General features: G+C 45.1%; 1 protein-coding gene across 26 annotated transcripts in view; it reads right to left on the bottom strand.

Annotated features, from left to right (window-relative positions):
• LOC138825660 (engulfment and cell motility protein 1-like) overlaps positions 1-21281 on the bottom strand; it is an 84752-nt gene that overhangs the window by 10195 nt on the left and 53276 nt on the right. For 14 of the 26 annotated variants that reach the window (XR_011371464.1, XR_011371463.1, XR_011371471.1 and 11 more), the window contains one exon: positions 10565-10669. Coding sequence is in view for 2 of the 26 variants with exons in the window: in XM_070020333.1 (XP_069876434.1) it covers positions 10565-10669 (105 nt within the window). In the remaining 24 variants the exon portion in view is untranslated. The other 12 variants (XR_011371477.1, XR_011371479.1, XR_011371480.1 and 9 more) reach the window with 12 other exon arrangements.

The following is a 21281-nucleotide window of genomic DNA, read 5'->3' as shown; positions in this document are numbered from 1 at the left end:
AGCTTCCTCACACCTCTGAATGGGCAACTGGGGTGTCAGTGTTTCCCTTGGGCTTCCTAGTGAGGTTCAGGTAGGTCAGTCCCCTCAGATGGAATATATAGTACCACTATGAATTAGGAAAACACTTTGCTTGAGGTCTCAGCCATGTTCAGCCTCAATGTAGAGAAGAGGTGTCGGGAGCCAAAAGTTGAGTCTCTCAACATAATAGGCTTGACTATCTCACTGGAACATCTTGAGGCTGAGTTTACAGAATCCTACCCTCATCCTGCCCTAAGTAAACATCCTGCAACTGCTAATGACCACCCTTTCCTCCTGCCCTAAGTAAACATCCTGCACTGCTAAGGCCAATGAAAAAGCTTCCTTAATGGCTAATGAAAAAGCTTCTTTATTCCAAGCATATAAATACCCCTGTGTGAAAAATAAAAAGTTGCAGCTTGATCAGAACCCTTGTCTTGCTGTCATTCTTCGTGTCTCTTGTCCCTTCATTCCTTCTAGCTTAGGTTCACTGCCCTCGTTGACGTCCTGCGGGTCGGGACAACTGGTGCCCAACATGGGGCCTGAGCCTCTGACTAAGGAAGGAACGCCGTCCTCTGGGAAAACTTGGCCAAGTACAGTCAGAGATCGCCTCGACAGACCCCACCGAGAAACAGATCCAGGAGGAGAGTGAGGACGACGCAAGGTGAGTGACCCACCATGGGACAAGCAATGTCGTCACATGATCTATTTCTGTCAGACCTCAAGGAGGCCTTCAAGACACGGGGAACGCGGGTTAAGAAAAGGGATTTACAATTATTTTTCTCATTCATAGAGGACTTGTGTCCTTGGTTCCCCTTTGAAGGAATCATGGATGCAAAAAGATGACAAAGAGTAGGAGATTGTTTAAAAGATTATTATGAAACCTTTGGTCCAGAAAAGGTTCCTGCTACCGTCTTTCCTATTGGAATTTGATTAATGAAATTTTATACCAGTGCCAAGTTGAAACAGTTTTGTGCTATTTTTCAGATTTGTCATACTACTGGGATTCCCTATAACCCCCAAGGTCAGGGCATTGTAGAACGAGCCCACCAACACCCTAAAAACCTGGCTTACTCGCCTCAAAGCCTCTGCCTTTTCATTTTCCACTCCTAGGGATCGCCTTAGTCACACATTGTTCGCCCTTAATTTTCTAACTCTGGACAATGAAGGCCACTCGGCAGCTGACAGGCATTGGCATCCATCTTCCAGTTCTGCTCGCCCGTCTGTCATGTGTCGAGACCCCCTTACAGGCAAATGCAAGGGCCCAGATCCTGTTCTTATCTGGGGGCGAGGTTCAGCCTGTATTTTAGATCAAGAACAAGCGGCCCCAAGGTGGCTGCCAGAACGCTTGATAAAACAGGTGAATGGCTTACCACAACCCAGGGGAAACCTTCCCCCTGAGGATGATTCCTTTTCTCTTACAGATGCAGCTAGAACTTCAGATGGGGACCTTCCTGTTTGAATTTATTAAGCAACAGATTGATCTCTTGGCTTCTAAGCCCATACAGGTTCATCACCATCACCTTGATATGGCAGACCAAGGCATTAAGATCTAGGATTCACCCCAGGCTTTTAATTAGTGTTTTGCCATGAGCTTGTTCCAGTGGGAACCCCCCCTTCATTTTTCTTATTTAGAAAACCCTTCTCCTTATTCATAACTCCTGACCATTCAACGGGCAAGACCTATTGCCATAAGGGATAGGTTTGCCCCTCCTCCTATAGGCCCCTCCGCTTGGGGGAGGATGCACCTATGGGAGGAAGAAAAAATGCTCTAATCAACGGTGCAGGTAAGACTGCAGGGGGATGGATCCGCGAGATCCCAAAACCCAAGACCCCTGAGTGGCAAGCTCTGGTGCATGATGGTTGGCATGCATACCCACAAGCCGTCTCCTCAAAAAACATGCCAAGGCCTGTAAAATTCCCCACCCCAAGTGAGGACGCTCGCTCGGGAGCGGAGAAAAACCCTGGGCCCTTAGAGGAACAGAACCTCTGTCACCCCCTTAAAAAGAGCAGCCAACAATTGATGGTCAGTTTTCTAAATAAGAAAGGGGGAGATGTCGGGAGCCAAAAGGTGAGTCTCTCAACATAATAGGCTTGACTGTCTCACTGGAACATCTTGAGGCTGAGTTTACAGAATCCGACCCTCATCCTGCCCTAAGTAAACATCCTGCAACTGCTAATGACCACCCTTTCCTCCTGCCCTAAGTAAACATCCTGCACTGCTACGGCCAATGAAAAAGCTTCCTTAATGGCCAATGAAAAAGCTTCCTTATTCCAAGCATATAAATACCCCTGTGTGAAAAATAAAAAGTTGCAGCTTGATCAGAACCCTTGTCTTGCTGTCATTTTTCGTGTTTCGTGTCTCTTGTCCCTTCATTCCTTCTAGCTTAGGTTCACTGCCCTTGTTGACATCCTGCGGGTTGGGACAAAGCGGGTCTTCATGAGTGAGGGGCCGTCTCCCAGCTCCACCCACAGCCCTGTGCTCTCCGGGATTTAAGGTCATGATGTGGTCAGGCCTGTTCAGGGCCCATCCCACCGCTCCAGCCTCAGGCAGTGAGGATGTTGGTCCTAGCATGCCAGTAGCCAGGATCCAAGCAGATCCTCACTCGTGCAGCACATGCCAAGGCCTAGCCAGTGGGCTAGATCCAAGGATCAGAGGTAGCGCTTACCTATTGAACAGCAGGTTCAATACGTGATGGGCAGTTGTGAAAGTGCGGTATGTCCCCAGAAATACTGGGATAAACAAGGCATCTCCGAAGAGCAGGGCAGGCACTAAGTGGTCTACTAGCTTCTCCACTTTGCCTCCCTGCAGGTATCCTGCTTTGCAGGGATCAGGAAGGGTGGGGGCTAACACCCACTGAAAGGACTCTGTGTCCTTCCAAGGCTTGGGAACCCTAGAGCTGGTGTCCATCATTTTCACTGCACTCTTGTAGACATTCAGCCCCTGCACATTGTGTCTAGACAGAATAAACTGCCAACCAGTTGTCCTTGTCTAGGCCTCTTATTCCTGCAGTGGGAGCTTCTGGGAGGAGGATACCAAGTTCAAGGCTAGTCTGACCCAGGCAAGAGATTCTGTCTCAAATCCATGCAAGCCAACAATGAACAAAAGAAACAAAAAGGAAATGCAAGATCTGAGCTTCACATGGGGTGAGAATTTCACAAGTATAGACACAGATGAGGTTTTCTCTATTTGGAAGCCTAGCCATGAGAGACTCCCATGTTCAACACATCTATTGAGAGTGGTACACACATGACCTCACATATATACATGGACACCACATGGACACACATTCATCCACACAGACACAGTAGCACACATCAATGTGCATCCATATGGGTCCTCACATGCACGCATTGGAGCGAGATGGTGAATTCAGCTCTGCCTGCCAAAATGTTTGTGTGCTAATGAGAGGATGGGTGAAAGGTGGGACGCTGAAAAGAATGGGCTGTTTGTTCAATGTCCAACAGGATTCGAGGCCAATCTCTGGTCTCATTCGGTGGGCTGATGGAGTGAGGGGTGAGGGTATGGAGAGCCAGTGATTTCTGCACCATGTTCATTGAGGAGGAGATGGAAAGGGCACACAAGGATCAGGCTACTGGAAAGAAATCAGAGCACCTGAGCTACTAGGGCTGAAATTATTCTGGGGCCATGGAACATGGGGAGAGTAGTTAGGGACTGGAGCTTGAACTTGGAGTTTGTTGGTGTGGAGAAATATGGAGATGGGAAGCCTTCACTTTTCAATGAACAGGGAAGTAGACAGGAAGCGCCCCCACCAAGGGGAATCCTGGCAGTGAAGGGAAACCCTTGGGGTCCTTCTACCTATAGAGTCCTAGGTGCGCCTTTCCCAGTCTGCTACCTCTCCTTGGTGCTATTGTCTACCTAGCTCAAGATGTCACAGTCAGTGCCCAAGGCTCTGAGGATGGTAATTTATACTCATTGGTATTGTTCACGCATGTAGGCCAAGAAGACTGGCTTCAGCCCAACTTGGAGTCATGTGCAGGCTTTTTCACAGGAAGTGGAGGCTAGAGTTTCCTGCTCTAAAGCCACCCAGCAGAAGCACCTGAGGAAACCCTCCAACACGGTGTCTGCCACCACCACCAGGACCATGCTACTGATCCTGCTGACCATGGCGCCGATCCTGCCCTCTATCCTGATGACTCAATGCCTGGCTCTTCCTGCCTGCTCTGAGGAAGTGACCACTGTGTAAGGGCTGCAGGTAGAATCCCGGCCCATGACAAATGATGTGATGCACTTGTTCTTATTATTTTGTACTACTATAGACTCAATCTTTTTAAATTTCCCAAAGCTAGTATACCAATGACAATACTCCACCTCCCAGGCCGGTGAGGAAGAACTAAGGGAACCAGGAGTATGGCACAATCAATTCAGCTCCACCATGGGAAGTACTTGCCTTGCCCCACCTCCAGGGCCCCATTCCCGAATCTCACTCCCACAGCTGGCAGCGGCATACTCATCCTCTTTCTCCCGCAAACTTAATGGTAAGAATGGAGGCAAGCAGCTGAGAACATCCAACTGTGATGCAGTGCTGGCGGTGCCCACCGCTTCCTCTCCTACTTCTCCAAACAGCAGCAGCTCTCGACCCCCTCTGCCAGCACCAGGCAGTGCAGGACATGCTTCCTTTCTGCAGCCAGTCCCTTCTCAGAGACCTGCCCCGAGAACTTCTGCACAAACAGATCTTACTCTTTCCAGAAACTGTTCTTGGTGACACCTCCATTTGGTATATTATCTAGGGATCCAGATTTGAAATGGAAGCTTAAATACCTCAAGCCAGGTTAGCAGATTGCAAAAAGACAAGAGAAGCCTCATTTTAGACAGCATATGGTGGGGAGCAGGCAGACCTGGCCTTACTGTGCACCCAGATTCCTTGCAGCTGTGAATCAATGTGGTGACTCAGTGACATCCAGGTATCCATCACTCTGCAGGCCATCATGGACTGTGATTACAACTTCACTGCAATCTGCTCTTGAGTTATTTGGCCCCAGGATAGTAGAATCAACTCAATAACTTTTATGGAAACAAGTTTGTCATGCAGGCCTTTTCTTTTGTGATGGTTCTGGGCACTGTCTCTGAGCCTATGTGCTGAAGGCTAGGTTAGTGCTCTACCACTTCAGCCACAGCTCCACATATGGCTCTTTTGGTGTTGATTTGGAGATGAGTCTCCTGGACTTTTGTGCGGGTGCGGGCTTCAAATGGAGTCTGCAGAGCTCAACCACCTGAATAGCGAGAATTTCAGAAGGAAGCAAAGCCACCAGCATCCGGCTAGTCAGGACTTTTTACCTGGCATTTTACTGATCCTTCCAGGGGGTTCACACCGGGAAGACAGGCAATCCAAGTACCACCTGCAATTGGTGAAAATTTCTTCATCGCAGTGTGAACAGTCGGTGAGGAAGAATTCTTAGTGTTCTTCTACTCACATTCTCATGACTCTCTCAACTCAAACATGCCAGAAAATACCAACTCTTGGGTCCAAAGCAGACCCCTTTGTTTCCATTCTGTTTCCCACTGAAACTCACATGAGAGCTCCTGAAAACCTACAATCCAAGTAGGAAAAACGTCAATTCTCCAAATTGTGACCCCTTTCTGTGGGTTGTTTCTCTCCGGATAGTAGGGAAGAGCTGTGATGTGTGCCTGTGCAATAGCGAGAACATTTTCCTAGGTAAATTCTGTCCTAAAGGAAGGATCTGGTCCATTCATGATCTGAGTGTGTACGGCAACTGATGCCATCCAGTCCCACAGAGCCAGGCCTGGGCTCACTGAAGGGGCTCCTCTGTGGCATCACTCAGGAATATTTACAGATGCAAATATTCCCCAACCAGGGCACTGACAGGTCATTCTTCTCTTTGCAGGAAGCTGCCCAACCACATCCACACCTGTGTCAGCATGTCAGCACCTGTCTGTAGGCATGGCTGAGGTGGCCATTTTCGCAAGTCCTGAAGAACCAGGCAGAGCACATGCCTGAGATCGTCCTTCCACAGCATCCTAAGGACCTAGATACAGGTGTTTTTGTCACTACTTCTAAACTCGATATTCACATGAGTTGGTCTTGAACAAACTCTGAATGCACACTTTTACAAAATTTAAACACAGCCACTGAATTAGGAGGGACTAGGGTTTGGGAGTAAGTGCAGGCAACACATCTTCCCTATGGCATGTGAGGACTGTGACAAGGTGCAGACAGTACCACTGGTGGTCTGTACTTGTTTCTGTGTGCTTCCAGCATGGCTGGGGAGAATGCACACAGCGTGAGGGCTGAAGAAAGGCAACTGAGGTGAATTGCAGAGCTTCTATCAGTTTGTGATTGAGTAGGAAATGCAGACTTGGTCCTTTGCTTGTGGACCTGGCTGGGGAGGTACTGAAACCTAAGAAGCAGTTCTGTCCTAGTACAATAGGTCACTAGGGGCATGTCTGCCCACCCTCCCTGTACTGGCAGCCTGCTTTGGCTGCATGAGGAAAGCAGCCTCTGCCATTGCTCACTCCTGATGCTATGATGTCTGACTCACCACAAGCCTATCACAACCGAGCCTGGACTGAAGAGGCTGGAAGCCAGCCAAAACACACCTTTCCTCCTTGAAACAGTTTCTCTCAGTCACTTGTTATAGACAAGGAAAGTCCAACCACTTCCTTGTGAAGTCTCTTACCTTCTGAGTCTCAGTTGCCCCTTCAGTGAATCAGTACAAAGACTGAGTCAGAAAATACAGGAAAAGGCCAGGCCATTCCGTGGCAGGGTAATATATGAGGATCCCACTTCTGGGCATTTACCTAAATGATCACAAACAAGGCCATAGTAAAGCTACCAGCACAAATATGTTTATTGCAGCATTAGTCACCAAAGCTGAGATATGGAACCAACCCAGGTGCCCCTCAGTAGATGAGTGGATTAAGAAAATGTGGTATATATATATATATATATATATATATATATATATATATATATATATATATATATATATACACACACACACACACATATATGTATGTATAAACACACATATATGTAATCATATATACATATAAAATGGAATTTTATTCCATCAATAAGAATGGCACAACCCCATTTATTAGGAAATGGAAAGACTTGGAAAAATCATATTAAGTGGAGTAAGCCAGACCCAAAGAAATATAAGTCTCATGGTTTCCCTTATTTGAAATAATTACTATACATCTAGGATAATTTTATCAGGTGAGCTGAAAACCTCAAAAGCTATGAACATATGACCATATAAAATGGTGTTAAGTGAAATGAACCCCAAGATATGGGCAAAAGTGATGTTTCTTTGTTGTAATTTTAAAGTACTATGTGATCTTTTGGTTTCCTTTCTATGTTCTTCCCCTGTTGTCACTGCATTTGATTTTGGTACCCTGAATCTTGTATATACATTTCTCTACTTTGGGGAGGGTAAGGGGAATAACAAAACATTGAAGCAAGGACATCAGAGGACCCATTGCAACAATGATCCCCACAAGACAGTATATTGGAAATGAATGTTAAAACTTCAGGGTGGGAGGAGGAGTGAGGGAGGTGGAGGAGGAAAAGGATAGTGGGAGAACAACAAGGGAGGGGGTAACAATGCTCAACAAGAAATGTACTCATTACCTTACTCATGTAACTGTAACCCCTCTGTACAGCATCTGTACAATACAATAAAATCAATTACTTGTTTTTTAAAGGTCAGGCCATGGTGCTCCTGTGACATTGCCTTCTACTGCATTTGTACAGCAGGGATTGGAGGATGACCCCAGCTTTTCTAGGCATTTGATGGGCAACTTTCATGATCACCCTGTGTTCTCATTCACTCAACTACACTGTCTGAAGGTACCTTAAGGAATTCTGTCCTAAGACAACAGTTATCGGTACCTCTAATTGTATGATGATAAGCTCCAGACAGATGCCATGTTTGAGCTGAAGTGTCTCATTCTAACTTGTAGAATGGGATAAGCTGGGAGGGAGGGAGAAAATAACTGGAAACATGCGAATGCTCACTGAAGGGTTAAAGTCCTTGAGGCAGTGACCATTTGTTGCTCGTTTCAGAGCAGAGCAATACGTGGTGCTAAACCACCTGGTTGTATGCCTTTATAAGACCTGCAAATCCTTAACTTGGGGCTCTCCTAGGCTCCGCTGTGTCAGAGTGTAGGATGAGGTCTGAGCTGCAGCCCGCCTAAATACAACCTCAAAACAGCTGTAAAGTTGACTCTCGGTGGTCTTCTTGGTGGGGGTCCTGCAACCTAGGCATAACACTCACTTCCACGGCACCATCAGAAGCCAGGACTGCATTCACAGGCTAGGATAGCTAAGAGTCATTGGATGTAAATAAACTTTAGGTAATATAAACAGTCTGATCTATCTCAGAATGTTTATCATGTCTTCAGATATGAGGCATTGCAGAATGACAAGATGTTTCTCACACCTCCATTTCCTCATCCGTAAAGCTACATGAAGGGAGCTGGGAGCAGGGGTGCAGGCCCCGAGTCCCAGTTACTGGGGAGGCTGAGGCATGAGGATCACTTGAGCCAACTACATCAGGATCCTCCTGGGAAATGCAGAGAGAGGCCAATCTCTAAATTGAGTATGCAAATAAAGAAGTATACAGTAAAGATTCTAGTAATTGACTTCATCAACATGCTTCAATTCTGTAAGCACCTATTCACTTACTGGACAATGGAGCCAACACAAGTGGGACTAATTTCTAGTCTTTGCAAGCTGTCAGCTCTGCTGTGGTGGGACAACTGGCTGTGTCCCTTGGGGTTTTCTCTGTTGTCACCCTTGCATACAATGGACACAGCCCGAAGTCTCCTTTTCGTCAGGTTTCTCAGGAGTTACCATCTGTCCTTGGTCTCTAGGTGCACAGTCATTTGCATATACTGCTCCTCTTCTTGCTCTTCCAAAGTGGCAGACACCAGAGAAAGCTCACCCAACAGGGATACCAGCCAGGTCAGGCGAGAGATGCCACTAAATGCAGGAAAGCCAAACTGCCCTTCTTCCATTGGGCCAGCTGTGGGCAATCACAGGTGCTGTGAGGACTAGGATGAAGAGAATATCTGAGAACAGGCAGGACCCAGGTGCATGGGAGAACACATGGACAGGGGGACCTTGCCTTACCATGCGGCTAACTGTAGCCTCACAACAGCAAGTCCCTTGTAGGTTTGAACTTCAATTTTGCTAGTAAAATTAGACATGCTACTGGCAATAGCACACAATTCAGCTACACACAATGATAACTTGTAGAATGGGATAAGCTGGGAGGGAGAGAGAAAATATAGTCAGTTTACCTGTCTACTTAGGTAGATACACACACACACACACACACACACACACACACACACACACACACACACACACACACACACACACAGACATTGCATGGTGATCCCCTGTATTACAGATTGTAACCATTAATTCCCTGCTAGACATGGTAGCCCCCCCCCCAAAAAAAAATAATGCCCACCAAGTTTCAAACATGCCACTGGGGAAATGTGGTCCTAGCTTCAAGCCTTCAAGTCTCCCAATATTCCAGACAAGAGGAATTGCCCAGGTTGAGGCAATGAGTCAGGGACAGTTCAAGTCTTAAACTTTGATCTCTAGGAAGCCAGTACCACAAAGAACCGAGCAGGAGACAATGTCAGAGTTCATGCTGGAATGAGCAAATCTGATTTTGAGCTCAGATTCTAATTTGGGGGCAATGCATTCATCAAATGCTTCCTACATTTCTACAGAATTATGAGGGTAGCTCGTCCATGAGGCAGTGCCCTTGTTCCATCTGTGTCTCCCCCTCCCGGATCTCACTCGGATCCATTCTGCATCCTGGCTCTTCTCCCAGAAGGCAGAGAAGAGGCAGCATCATGAATCTCAGGCTCCCAGCTGTGCCACCTGCTGGACAAGCCTTCTATGTCACTGGCACCCGAGGCTCCACACTCATGCTTTGCCCTCCCGACAGGGGGCCACCCAGTCCATAGGAAGGATCTGCTATTTCACAGGAGCAGCAATGGCCTCCCCTTTCTCCTGCCCCACACCAGTAAGACAACTTGGTCAGTGGAGTGTGACTACTCTGCTAGGAAATATGGGAAGTTTCTCTCGTCCCACCTCTCCCATTTTCCTCTTGCTTTTTATTTACTTGGTTGCATTTTTAGCACGAGACATAGAAGAATACCTCATGCTAGAAAGAACTGGAGCCTTCTTTCTAACTTTAATATGTCTAAAGAGCTCTCCATGAAATCCAAGGTTGTGCACATTTTTGGTAAACACTTCGTTTCTTTTCCTGGTTATTTAAAATGTCTTTTTTCTTCATAACTCAATAGCAATCTATCTAAAAGATTTTCCTGATATCAACAAAATTTTCTAAACATCACTGAAGGGAGAAATCCAAAAGTTTAAAAAAATCCCTATTACATACTACCAGATCAACTATGATAAATTTCAATTTTTTTTTAGTTGGATGGGGGCAAAAACTTTGGAGTTGCACATCTAAAGCAAATACCTCTGTACCTGTAGGTGTGAGATTAGAACTCTAGCAGGAAGCAGGGCTTGCTTACCCGAATATACGCATCTTGGTGATGTTTGGCGAAGTACAGCATGTTCTCAAGAGCCAGCATCCCAGGAGGAGTCTGGGTGAAGTCCATGGCAGGGTTGACATGATTCTGCAATAAAAATCAAGTACTAGGTGAGGTTAATTCTTCAGCAGACTTTGCCAATCACAGCAGGGGGGAGACAGTGGAGGTGCACCTTGCCCACCTCAAGACTGAAGGTTAAGTTCCCAATGACCAACTATGTCAACCTATTGGGATGGGCAGAGGAACTTCTTCAAGCTCTGTGGGCTCAGCTAAATCACTTTTTATAACCCAGGGCTGGAAACCCAGTTAAAGATCGAAACACAGGATCATCCTTAGTCACGTCACATTTCAAGGAAAAGAAAATAACATGCAAGTTCAATCTCCAGCAGTTGCATTGAAGTGAAGCCAGGGGCACAGGGCGAGAAATATCTGGGCTGGAGTGACTCTGCATCCATTTCAGGAGCTGACTGAAGGGAGCCATTACTCCCGGATCTGACCCATCCTCAAGCTTATGCATGAAGGTCGGTCTGGCCACGCCTATCCATCGGCTTTGTAAACTGTCTTGGAGACACAGTCCCCAGGCCTCTACAGGCACTGCGCTCATGTCTGACCTGTGTAGTCTGCTGACACTAGCATGTTTCTGAGGATTGTGTCTGGCATGATGGACTCCACATATGGCCCAATGTTACCAATGTGCCTAACCAAAGAGCAGGCCTGGCTCAGACAAATATTTGTGCATGCATGACATTAATTGATCAATGAACACTATGACAGCTCTTCGGGCAACAAACAGCTCTCTGCCTGGACACATCAAAACCAGTCCCACCAAACACTGCACTGAAAAGCAGATCTGAACAGTGAATGATTGAGAGGAAGTGATGTTTTCCATTTTTTTTCCTGTTGAACACATGAAAAGAACATCCAAGTGGGGTGCTGTGGTATATTCCTGTAAGCCCAGCATGTGGGAGACTGAGGCAGACTGAGGGGGAGCTCCATATCATGACAACCTGTGCCAGCAGAACAAAGGCTGAGGATGTAGCTTAGTGGTAGAACAGTGTGCCTAGCATGCCCAAGGCACTGGTTCAATTCTCAGTGTTGCACAGAGTCAAAGGCAATTTGTTGTTGAGGACTGTAGGTAGAAATGCTACACATTTTTTTCAATTTTATTTTCTTGTACAGATGTACAGAGGGGTTACAGTTATATGAGTAAGGTAATGAGTACATTTCTTGTTGAGCATTGTTACCCCCTCCCTTGGTGTTCTCCCACTATCCCTTCCCTCTCCCAACTCCCTCACTCCTCTCCTCTCCCCAAAGTTGTAAAGTTCATTTCCAATATACTGTATTGTGGTTATCAAGGTTGCAATGGGTCATCCTGTGTCCTTGTTTCAGTGTTTTATCATATTGGACTTGTATCTAAGTTTGCTGAATTTATCTAGTAGTTCTCACCATGTATTTGGTGACATCATTAGGATTTTTCTGTACATAAAAGTGCATCATCTACAAATAACTTGACTTCCTTCTTTCCTGTATATATGACTGTCATTTCTTTCTTTTGTCTAATTGCTCTGACTTGTAATTCTAGCTCTATGCTGAATAGGAGCTGGGGGTGGGGAGGTATCGAATTTCACTACAAAAATAACAGCCATCTGAGATTAAGCATGTGTTAATTAAGTAGATTTAACTATTCCACAATGTTTATTTATTTCAACATATACTATACATGAGAAAATCACACATGTCATTTGTCAGTGTAAAAATATTTTAAAACTGTTCAACGATTATTAATGACAACTGCTTTCACCTCACAATCTGGAAAACTTGCATATTTTCATTTTGACTCTTTATTACATTTTTAATAATCACTTTGAGTTCTTCTCCCTCCTTTCCTCCCTCCCCACCTCCTTTTCTTTTATGCTGGGATAAATTCTAGTCTAACAGCATTTTTTTTTCTTATTTGTGTACAGGAAGGCCTTCTTATGTAAGGTTCAAACCACCCACACTTTGCTATATTATTAAAGTGTACACCTAAACTATTATCCTAAAGCTGATTTGAAAACTTGCTTATGAGCTGATAAATGACAGCTCCAGGCCACAGCTCCTGCTTCAAAACCACACAAGTTCACCACATCCAAACAGTACCAAAGTACTGAGTACAATATGTTACATTTTAACATTTCCTCCTCATTCATTTATTAAAATGTTGGAAAGTTTTTAGAATACTCAAATACTATGACGAGAGAGAGAGAGAGAGAGAGAGAGAGAGAGAGAGAGAGAGAGAGAGAGAGAGAGAGAGAGAGAGAGAGAGAGCGCATAAATCATACGGTGTGTCTCATACAGTGTGTCACACTGTGGTTCAGCTGGGTTTGACATGCCTCATTCACTGTGGTGAAGGACCAACTCCTATACTATAGCGGTAACAGGGGAAACAATATCCATTATTGGAAATGGACAACCAGAGAATTCACCACAAGAGCCATTTGTACTTAAATGATCTCCTAGGCAGAGTGATTTAGTAGAGTTTAGTGGAATTTCTCCCATTGTATACACACTGGTACTTGGAGGCATGAGATTTTCATGAACCTAAGTGACATAGAAAAGTTGCCTTTCTGAGGGCTTCCACTGCAGAGAACCTGACATGTGTGAAGACTCAGAATAACGCAGCCACCTGGTCCTCTTGTGGTATCCACATGACTGACGAGGAAACCAAGTTCACCAGCTCCCGGCCCTCCCTACTTGTCTGTGAACAAGTACACAGGACTTCTGTAGACAATGCATTTCAACCATCCATCTCCTGTCCCTACTTTTCCCCTTCCTACCAGTATGACAAGCCAGATGCATTTATTTTATTTTGGCACTGCCAACATTGGACTTTCATAGACGGACAAAAGTTTATTTGACATCAGCTTATCAATACGAGCCATCCCGAAGCACAGGCCAGCCAGTAAAGGAAAGGGCGTCAGACATAAAAGAGAAAACCGTGACATTTATTTCAGACCTACTGCTAGTATCGATTTATCAATGTAATCCCAAAATAAATACACATGGAAATGAGGGGAGAAAAATACATTTCTCTGAATCTAATTCCAACAACTCTCTAAAACACTAGGTAGATGAAGATGACCATGTAAAACCCCCATGGCTCAGCCACCATCAAACTTGTTTGAGTTTAGCATTTACAATCCCAGTGAAGATACCTTGCATCAATCACACCCATCCTTGGGCACCTGGGTGATCAAAGAAGTTACAACTGTTCTCCAAAGATCCTTCCAGTTAAAAACCAACATAGCTACAGGACTGTAAACATTCACATACAGCAAGACCAAAGGAGGATATTCTTAGGGGAGAGGAACTCAAAGGCACAATGCCTATGTATATCTGATCATATAAAATCATATTTATCGATGTGACCTCTAGAAAATGGAAACAAGAGGTATTTTGTTGCTTTTTTGTTTTCTTTCCTTTTTGTCTTGTTTCTTTATTTGGGAGGGTAAAGTGGAGAGCACAGAAATAGAGGGACAAAAGGTGAACAAATGGGGCAGTGGTACTCACTAGACACTATGCTCCCCCAACCCTCACCCCCCCCCCGCCACAAACACCAGACACCAGACCAAAGTCCTTCACATTTGCAACGAACCATGTCCTAACTGTCTCCAGCAAATAGGCTCTTGCCACACAAAAGCCAATTTGAAAATTGCTTTTGATGTAGATTATGAAACATCAGTGCATTTTTATATAAAACTAAACTAACCTTTTCTAGTTGGGAATGGTTCTGGCTCTCATTCTTCCAACCTGTGGATGGGGATGGAAGGGAAAAACGGGAAAGAGCAAAGGAAGGGGTGACAATGTCCCAAAAGAAATGTACTTATCACTTGACCCATGTAACCGTAACTCATCTGTCCATCACCTTTATGGTAACAATTTCGAAAAGGAGGAAAAAGAAAACCATAGTGCAGTGCCCTAGGATCTGTGGAGAAATGGATCCAGGATCCTGCATCCATTATCAAAATCTCATGATGCTCAAGTGCCTTCTCTATAATAGCAAAGCATCTGCACACATCCTCCACATACTTTACTTTTTATTCTTAATTATCTTTAAGAAGTTGTAGCAAGGGGTTTCAATTCCACCATGTTCTCTACACCTTTGCTAGATTCCCAATGGATGTCCAATATAACATGAGTGCTGTGTAGGTAGCTGTTATACTGTACAGTTGAAGGAATGAATGATGGCAAGCAAAGAACCTGTACACCTTCAGTCTAGATGGAATTCCTTTCAAATACTTTTCAATCCCTAGCTGGTTGAATCTGTGGGTGAGAAACCCACAGATGCAGAAGGCCCCCTTTAATTGATGTGTAAGGTCCTCATCCTCAAGTTAGTAAGTGGAGCTACTAAAATTGTGTCTATGATGTGGCAGGTATTATGTAAAGTGTCTTGCATATTCGAACCCTTAGGCCTCATCAAATGCTTCCAGGGTCAACATGAACTTTCTCTTCCTTTCCCAACAAGAAAACTGAGCCAGCCAGGCACCGGTGGCTCACGCCTATAATCCTAGCTACTGAGGAGGCTGAGATCTGACAAAGCCAGCCCAGGCATGAAAGTCCATGAGACTCTTATTTCCATAAAACCGCTAGAAAATCGGAAGTTGTGCTGTGGCTCAAGTGATAGAGTGCTCGCCTTGAGCTGAAGAGCTGAGGGACAGCGCCCAAGCCCAGAGTTCAAGTCCCATGACTGACCAAAAAAGGAAAGAAAGGAAGAAACGAAGAAAGGAAGAAAGGAAAAAAGAAAGAAAGAAAGAAAGAAAGAAAGAAAGAAAGAAAGAAAGAAAGAAAGAAAGAAAGAAAGAAAGAAAGAAAGATAGAAAACTGAGCCATTTTGGAGTTCCTGTAGCTCATTCAAAATTTCAAAGCTGCTTAATGTATATAAAACCAGCAGGAATCATAATCAGAGGGTAAACTCAGAGTGCAGATTTTGAAGCAGAATTTTGTAGCATCTGATTGACCAGTTGGAATTCCCAGCAAATTTCAAACAAACATCAGACTCAAGTTCTAGCTCAGTTTGAGCTGCTCAGTCAACAGCATTGTGTCATGCAGAGTAAGCCTAGATCTGTCCTTTCTAATCAAAGCTGTAATTTCTCTGCTGCCCTCCCAACCCTCCCCCCCCCCCCCCCGCCACAAACACCAGAAACCAGACCAAAGTCCTTCATATATGCAATGAACCATGTCCTAACTGTCTCCAGCAAACAGGCTCTTGCCACACAAAAGCTAATTTGAAAATTGCTTTTGATGTAGATTATGAAACATCAGTGCATTTTTACATAAAACTAAACTAACCTTTTCTAGTTGGGAATGAGCTATGTTCCGTCTCTTTCTGATTCTGGCTCTCATTCTTCCAGCCCCTCCTCTCTCCTTCAAATGAGTGTTTTGGTTACTTTTCTTGGCTGTTGTTGTTGTTGTTGTTTGTGGGTCTTTTGTCGTTATTTACAATTGTAGTTAAGAAAAAAGGATTACAGGCTGAAATATCTGGAAGCTTCTGTACAGTGACAAAAATACTCTGGGACCCAGCCAAGGCTCTGCCACTCCTTCCTTATTTATGAGCTGCTTTGGGTACAGATTTATTTTCCTTTCTGTATCCATGCTATTTTTTCCACCTGTCTTGGAATGGAAGTTGCAAGAGCTTAGATAAATGGCTTAAAATGTCCCCCTACTTTTACTGCAAAGCCTGTGTACATCCTTCTAAGACACCATTCTTGGGTCCTGTGGATGTCAGGCTCTGTGAATCAGAATGGACAGCTCACTGGGGAAGGGGAATAGCTATGTCCCATTCCAGGGCACCGGAGGGAGGCTGTGGGAGTGGAAGATGGGAGACCATGGATTGTGTTCCAGCCAGCATCTGAAGTCGTTTGGTGTGTGAGTCCTATGCATCGGGATCTCTTCTGTCACCTACATGCCAGCTTTCTGGCTGACTTATTCCAACCATCATCCAAGACTGACTTACTCCAACCATCCATCCAAGGGAAAGTTATAAGCTCTAAGATAGAAAAATCTCTGAACCTATTCTGGGCCCTAACTCTTCGGCCATTGGAAAATGGAGGTGTTCCATAAATAGAATCTAGGCCAGCCCTTTGTTTTATAGATGATAAGAACAAGCCTCTGATGGAAAATAGTAGGGCTTAAATTTGAGCACACATCTGATCTCCTCCTGGGGGACTTGGTAACACAGCAATTGCCGGAACTGCTTCCAGAATGTCTAGTTTATTTAAGCCTGAAGTGAGATCAAGAATTTGTATCTTTAAAGGCCATGAATGGCGCCTGTCATCTTAGCTGCTCTGGATGGGAGTGGTGGTATATGTCTCTAACCCCAGATACTCTGCATACAATGATGAGAGGGTCACGCATGGTTCAGGAACAGCCAGGGCAAAAAGTTAGAAGACTCGATCTCAACTAACAAGTCGGGTACCATGGTATGCACTTGTCATCACAGCTACAAGAGTGGTATAGTAGGCCCAGGCAAAAACTTATTTGAAACATGATTAAAAGCAAAAAGGGCTCAAATGATAGAGCACCTGCCTAGCAAGTTTAAGGCCCTGAATTCAAACTTAAGTATTGCCAACGAAAGAAGAGGGAGGGAAGGAGGGAGGAAGGGACAGAAGGAGGGAGCGAAGAACGGGGGATGGGGAGAAGAAAAGAAAAGAAAGAAAAAGAAGGGAAGAGAAAAGCAAAGAGAATCTGAATGTCTAACCATTTTTCAGGTGGAGTAAATGGTAATGGTGGGGCCACAGGTTGAGACTCACTGGAAGGGAGAATGCCTGACTCATGTCCATTAACGCAGGTCATGACAGAAGATCCTCTAGAACCTGGATTTACCACTTCCTGGATCTCATATAGTGTCTGTTACAACATAACTGACTCTCAGGTTCAACAACTGAATCCCTTGTCCTTCATCTGCTTTGGGTTCAGACCTCTCATGGATGAAACCGACTTCTTCGTTCAGAAATGGGAAATACAATTCAGCATCCTCTCCCTTGCTCTGTGGTTCACATTTCTAGCTATGGTTATCCACAGTAGCACCTCCACAGGAAGCTGAAATCTGCTGGTACTTGGTGCTTTAGAGGGCTTCTTGGTTCTTGGTTGGGGAAGCAGAGCTGGCAGTAGCTCACAGGATGTTTAAGGGGCTGGTGCTCAATTACCAAGGCCACACTAGTCCTTCGTTCATGTGGGTAACAAAGAGATGATTACGATAATGCCTGCCAGGTGGCATATGGCAGGAAAGCCTTCTAGGATTTAGGAGTTCGTATTTGTGCTATGTGAGTGCCTACATTTGGCTCAACAAATAGGGTATTAAAGCAATCTTTAGTACAAATCGCAGAGTGAATACACATTTTGACTAGGAAAAAGCCTTTATCTCTAGAGTCTGGCAGTTTGAAGCCACCATCTCCAAGAGGCAGGAGAGTTACATATGAGGTCCAAAACACCGACACAGAAACACACACACACACACACACACACACACACACACACACACACACACACACACACACACACACACACACACACACACACACACACACACACACACACACACACACACCCCAGGAGCATGCTGGTGCTTGCACATGCTTTCCACACTGAACAATCTCTGGTGAGCTCTTCCAAATCCTCAATTGCAGGCTGGACCCCAAAGAAGTCCCATGTGAAACTCTGCAGCTGGGAGCTAAGCAACTTCAAAGGGGAAAATTCTGAAAAACCTTCCCAGAGATGATTGTCTAAGCTCAGCTGCAGTGGATCTCTGCTTTCCTACACCGGTGGTTCTCCAGCTTGAACAACTATTGGAGAGAGTAATTTCTTCCATAGCATTTGGGGTTTGGCACAGGGTCCCCAGTGCTGCATGAGGGAAGCCACAGCTTTGAACCTATAGCAGCCCAGTACAAGTGATGTTAAGAACCTGTGTCCATTGAAGACCTGGGCTGGGAGCCAGGTTTTATGGAGCTCCTGTGTTCTCTCAGTGGACCCAACTCAGGCCTCTCTAACCCCAGCTGCCTCTCACATTTATACCGTGAGGCTCTGAATGCTTCTGACTGTGACCCCACACAGACCCGGACCCCAAAGATCCCACCAAGTAACCTTAAGGTGTCTTCTGGTTCCAGCCCTGGTCTCTCCATTCGACTCAATAAAAATCTCTATAGTCTAGATGAAAACAGACAAGATGGATGATCAAATCCAACCTAAGACAGGGAGGTGGGAAGTGGTGGGGAGCAAGAGCCTACTGGGGCCAGGCCTTGACAGTGATACCATCATACAGGAAGGCCAAGCGCCTGGCTCCCCGGTGGGGTTGAACTCCATTCCTAGCCAGGTGACAGCCAGCATTAACAACAAGGTCACAGCTCTTGGGTGCAGGGGCGCCTCTACACTGACACAGCTCTTTTTCCTTAGGTGCAAAAAGTCTTCAGAGACTCGCTCACAATATAGGCCTCATTAGTGTACACACACACACACACACACACACACACACACACACACACACACACACACACACACACACGAAGGTTTTAGAAACGTAAGCCCACATCTACAGACTGAGGGAAATCTGGATTACAAATAATTCATGAGAACCCAACAGCCCATCATTAAAATTTGATTCTTTCAGGTAAAAAGCACAAAGGAGACTCATGAAAGAAACACGCCAGCTGGTAAGATTCCAAACCAGTGGACTGACTGGCCTTCTCTCTCTCATTCCCTCTCCCCACCTGCCACCCCCCAACCTTGTAGCCTGGCCCTACATTTCCCGACATGGTCATGTCAAGCCCATGCTGTCAGACAATAGCCCCCCACTGCACAAAGCTCTGGGTTTCCAAGTTGCTGAGGGGGGCTTTCCCTGGAAACAGTCCACAGCCAAGCACACTGTGGAACCATCAACATGGCTAAAAGTTAAGAAGTTCAGGAAGCCCAGAGAAGTCACCATCATATGGCATCCAGAGGGCTTGAGATGTCCGGCTGCATGAATAGGAGCACAGTGATGAGGACTAAGGAAGGTCCATTGTGCCAAGGCTGGTGCACAACATCCACAGTGCCTGGCCTGGTGCAGGCCTTCTCAGGACACAACACAGAGTTTTTATAAAGGCCACTGGGAGAGTCACAGCCAGTACATAGAAAAGTCAGAACAGAGAAGCTGTCCAGGAAAGCTGGACAGAGGAAAGACATGAGGTAGTCGGGGTGGGTATGGTGAGTGTGGGTAGACCATCTACTAACTCTAGACATATGAAGGAAAGCTGAGCTAATTCTGTGATCCTGCAGCTAGCAGGCTCAGCATGGAAAGAGGGGCTGCAGGTACAGCCAATGATACTTAGGCCCCAGCCCGTTTCATTCCTCTTGCTCTGTAACTTTGGAAATTTTGAGCCAGATAGTAAAGAACAGACCACCTGCCTTCAAGCGTCAGAAGTGAGTTACGAAAACCTTAATGTTTGTGTACCAGGATACACACATGCACACACGTACATACATGCATATGCACAGACCCATGCACACACACTCAGATAACCTCACAAGAGCATGGCATTGCCCCATTTGTTAGGAAATGGAAAGACTTGGAAAAAATTATATTAAGTGAAGTAAGCCAGACCCAAAGAAACATAGGTCCCAAGGCTTCCCTTATATGTATATGTCTGATACAAGCAGAAAAGGTCAGATAAGTTTATGTTAAGTGAAATGAACCCCAAGATTGCTATTGTTTCTAATGGATTTATAAGATACCACATGATTTTTTAAATGTCCCTCCCCCACAGTATAACCCCTGTTTGCACTGTATTTGATATTGGTATAATCTGGGGAGGGGAAGGGGAAAAACAAATTGTTTAAATAGGGATACAGGTTGACCAACTGCAACAAGAGATGTACAAAATGCTATGTCGAAAAATAAACTTTACAATTTAGGCGGGGGGGGGGAGGCCTGGGGGTGGACGGGGGAAAGGGGGAGTGTAGTTATGGAGGAGGGAGGGAAGGGATGTAGGGGAATAACAAAGGAGGACGCAACAATGCTTGATAAGAAATGTACTGTACAGTATTTTCACAATAAATAACATATTTAATAGAGCTACGTTCTACAGAAATAAAAAAAACTCTCACACCCCAAATTTCAGATTTAAACTAAACTTTCTTAGGTACAAAAGAATATTCTGAGGGTTTTTTTTCCCCTTACAATTTATTCTTGAGAAGTCGGGAAAGGTCATGCCCTACCCCACAATCTTTCTGGAAATCTAGGTTGATTATGACTTCATTAGGTGGGAAAAGTAGAGTTAAAACTCACTGAGCAAAAGGATAAATGTGAGCAATTTGTTTGGCTCAATTGTCTATAATACATAGAATTATCATAAAAACTCAATTAACAAAAAATGTCTTGGAGGATAAACTTCCTTGAAAACAAAAGCTAGTTATGGTTTTGGAACCCGTCTTTATGAATAATGAAATAGTGCTGTCGGCATTTATAAAGGTTCCTGTGATTTTCTTCCTCAGCCCAGCACATATGGGATTCTGAACAGCGCAAAGATGGTGAGATGCCCCCGGCTGCAGCATCCTTCCTCTCTCCTTCCTTCCCAGCCCATTTGCTCTGCCCTTTTAGGACTCCTTCCTTCCCACCTCTTTATCACTTTTGTTTTTTATTGTGAAAATACCATACAGAGGGATACAATTACATGGGCAAGGTGATGAG

Source organism: Dipodomys merriami, unplaced genomic scaffold, assembly GCF_024711535.1.
Source record: "Dipodomys merriami isolate MVZ:Mamm:240054 unplaced genomic scaffold, mDipMer1.0.p SCAF_1394, whole genome shotgun sequence".
Classification (NCBI taxonomy): domain Eukaryota; kingdom Metazoa; phylum Chordata; class Mammalia; order Rodentia; family Heteromyidae; genus Dipodomys; species Dipodomys merriami.
This window is presented reverse-complemented; position numbering and strand designations above follow the sequence as displayed.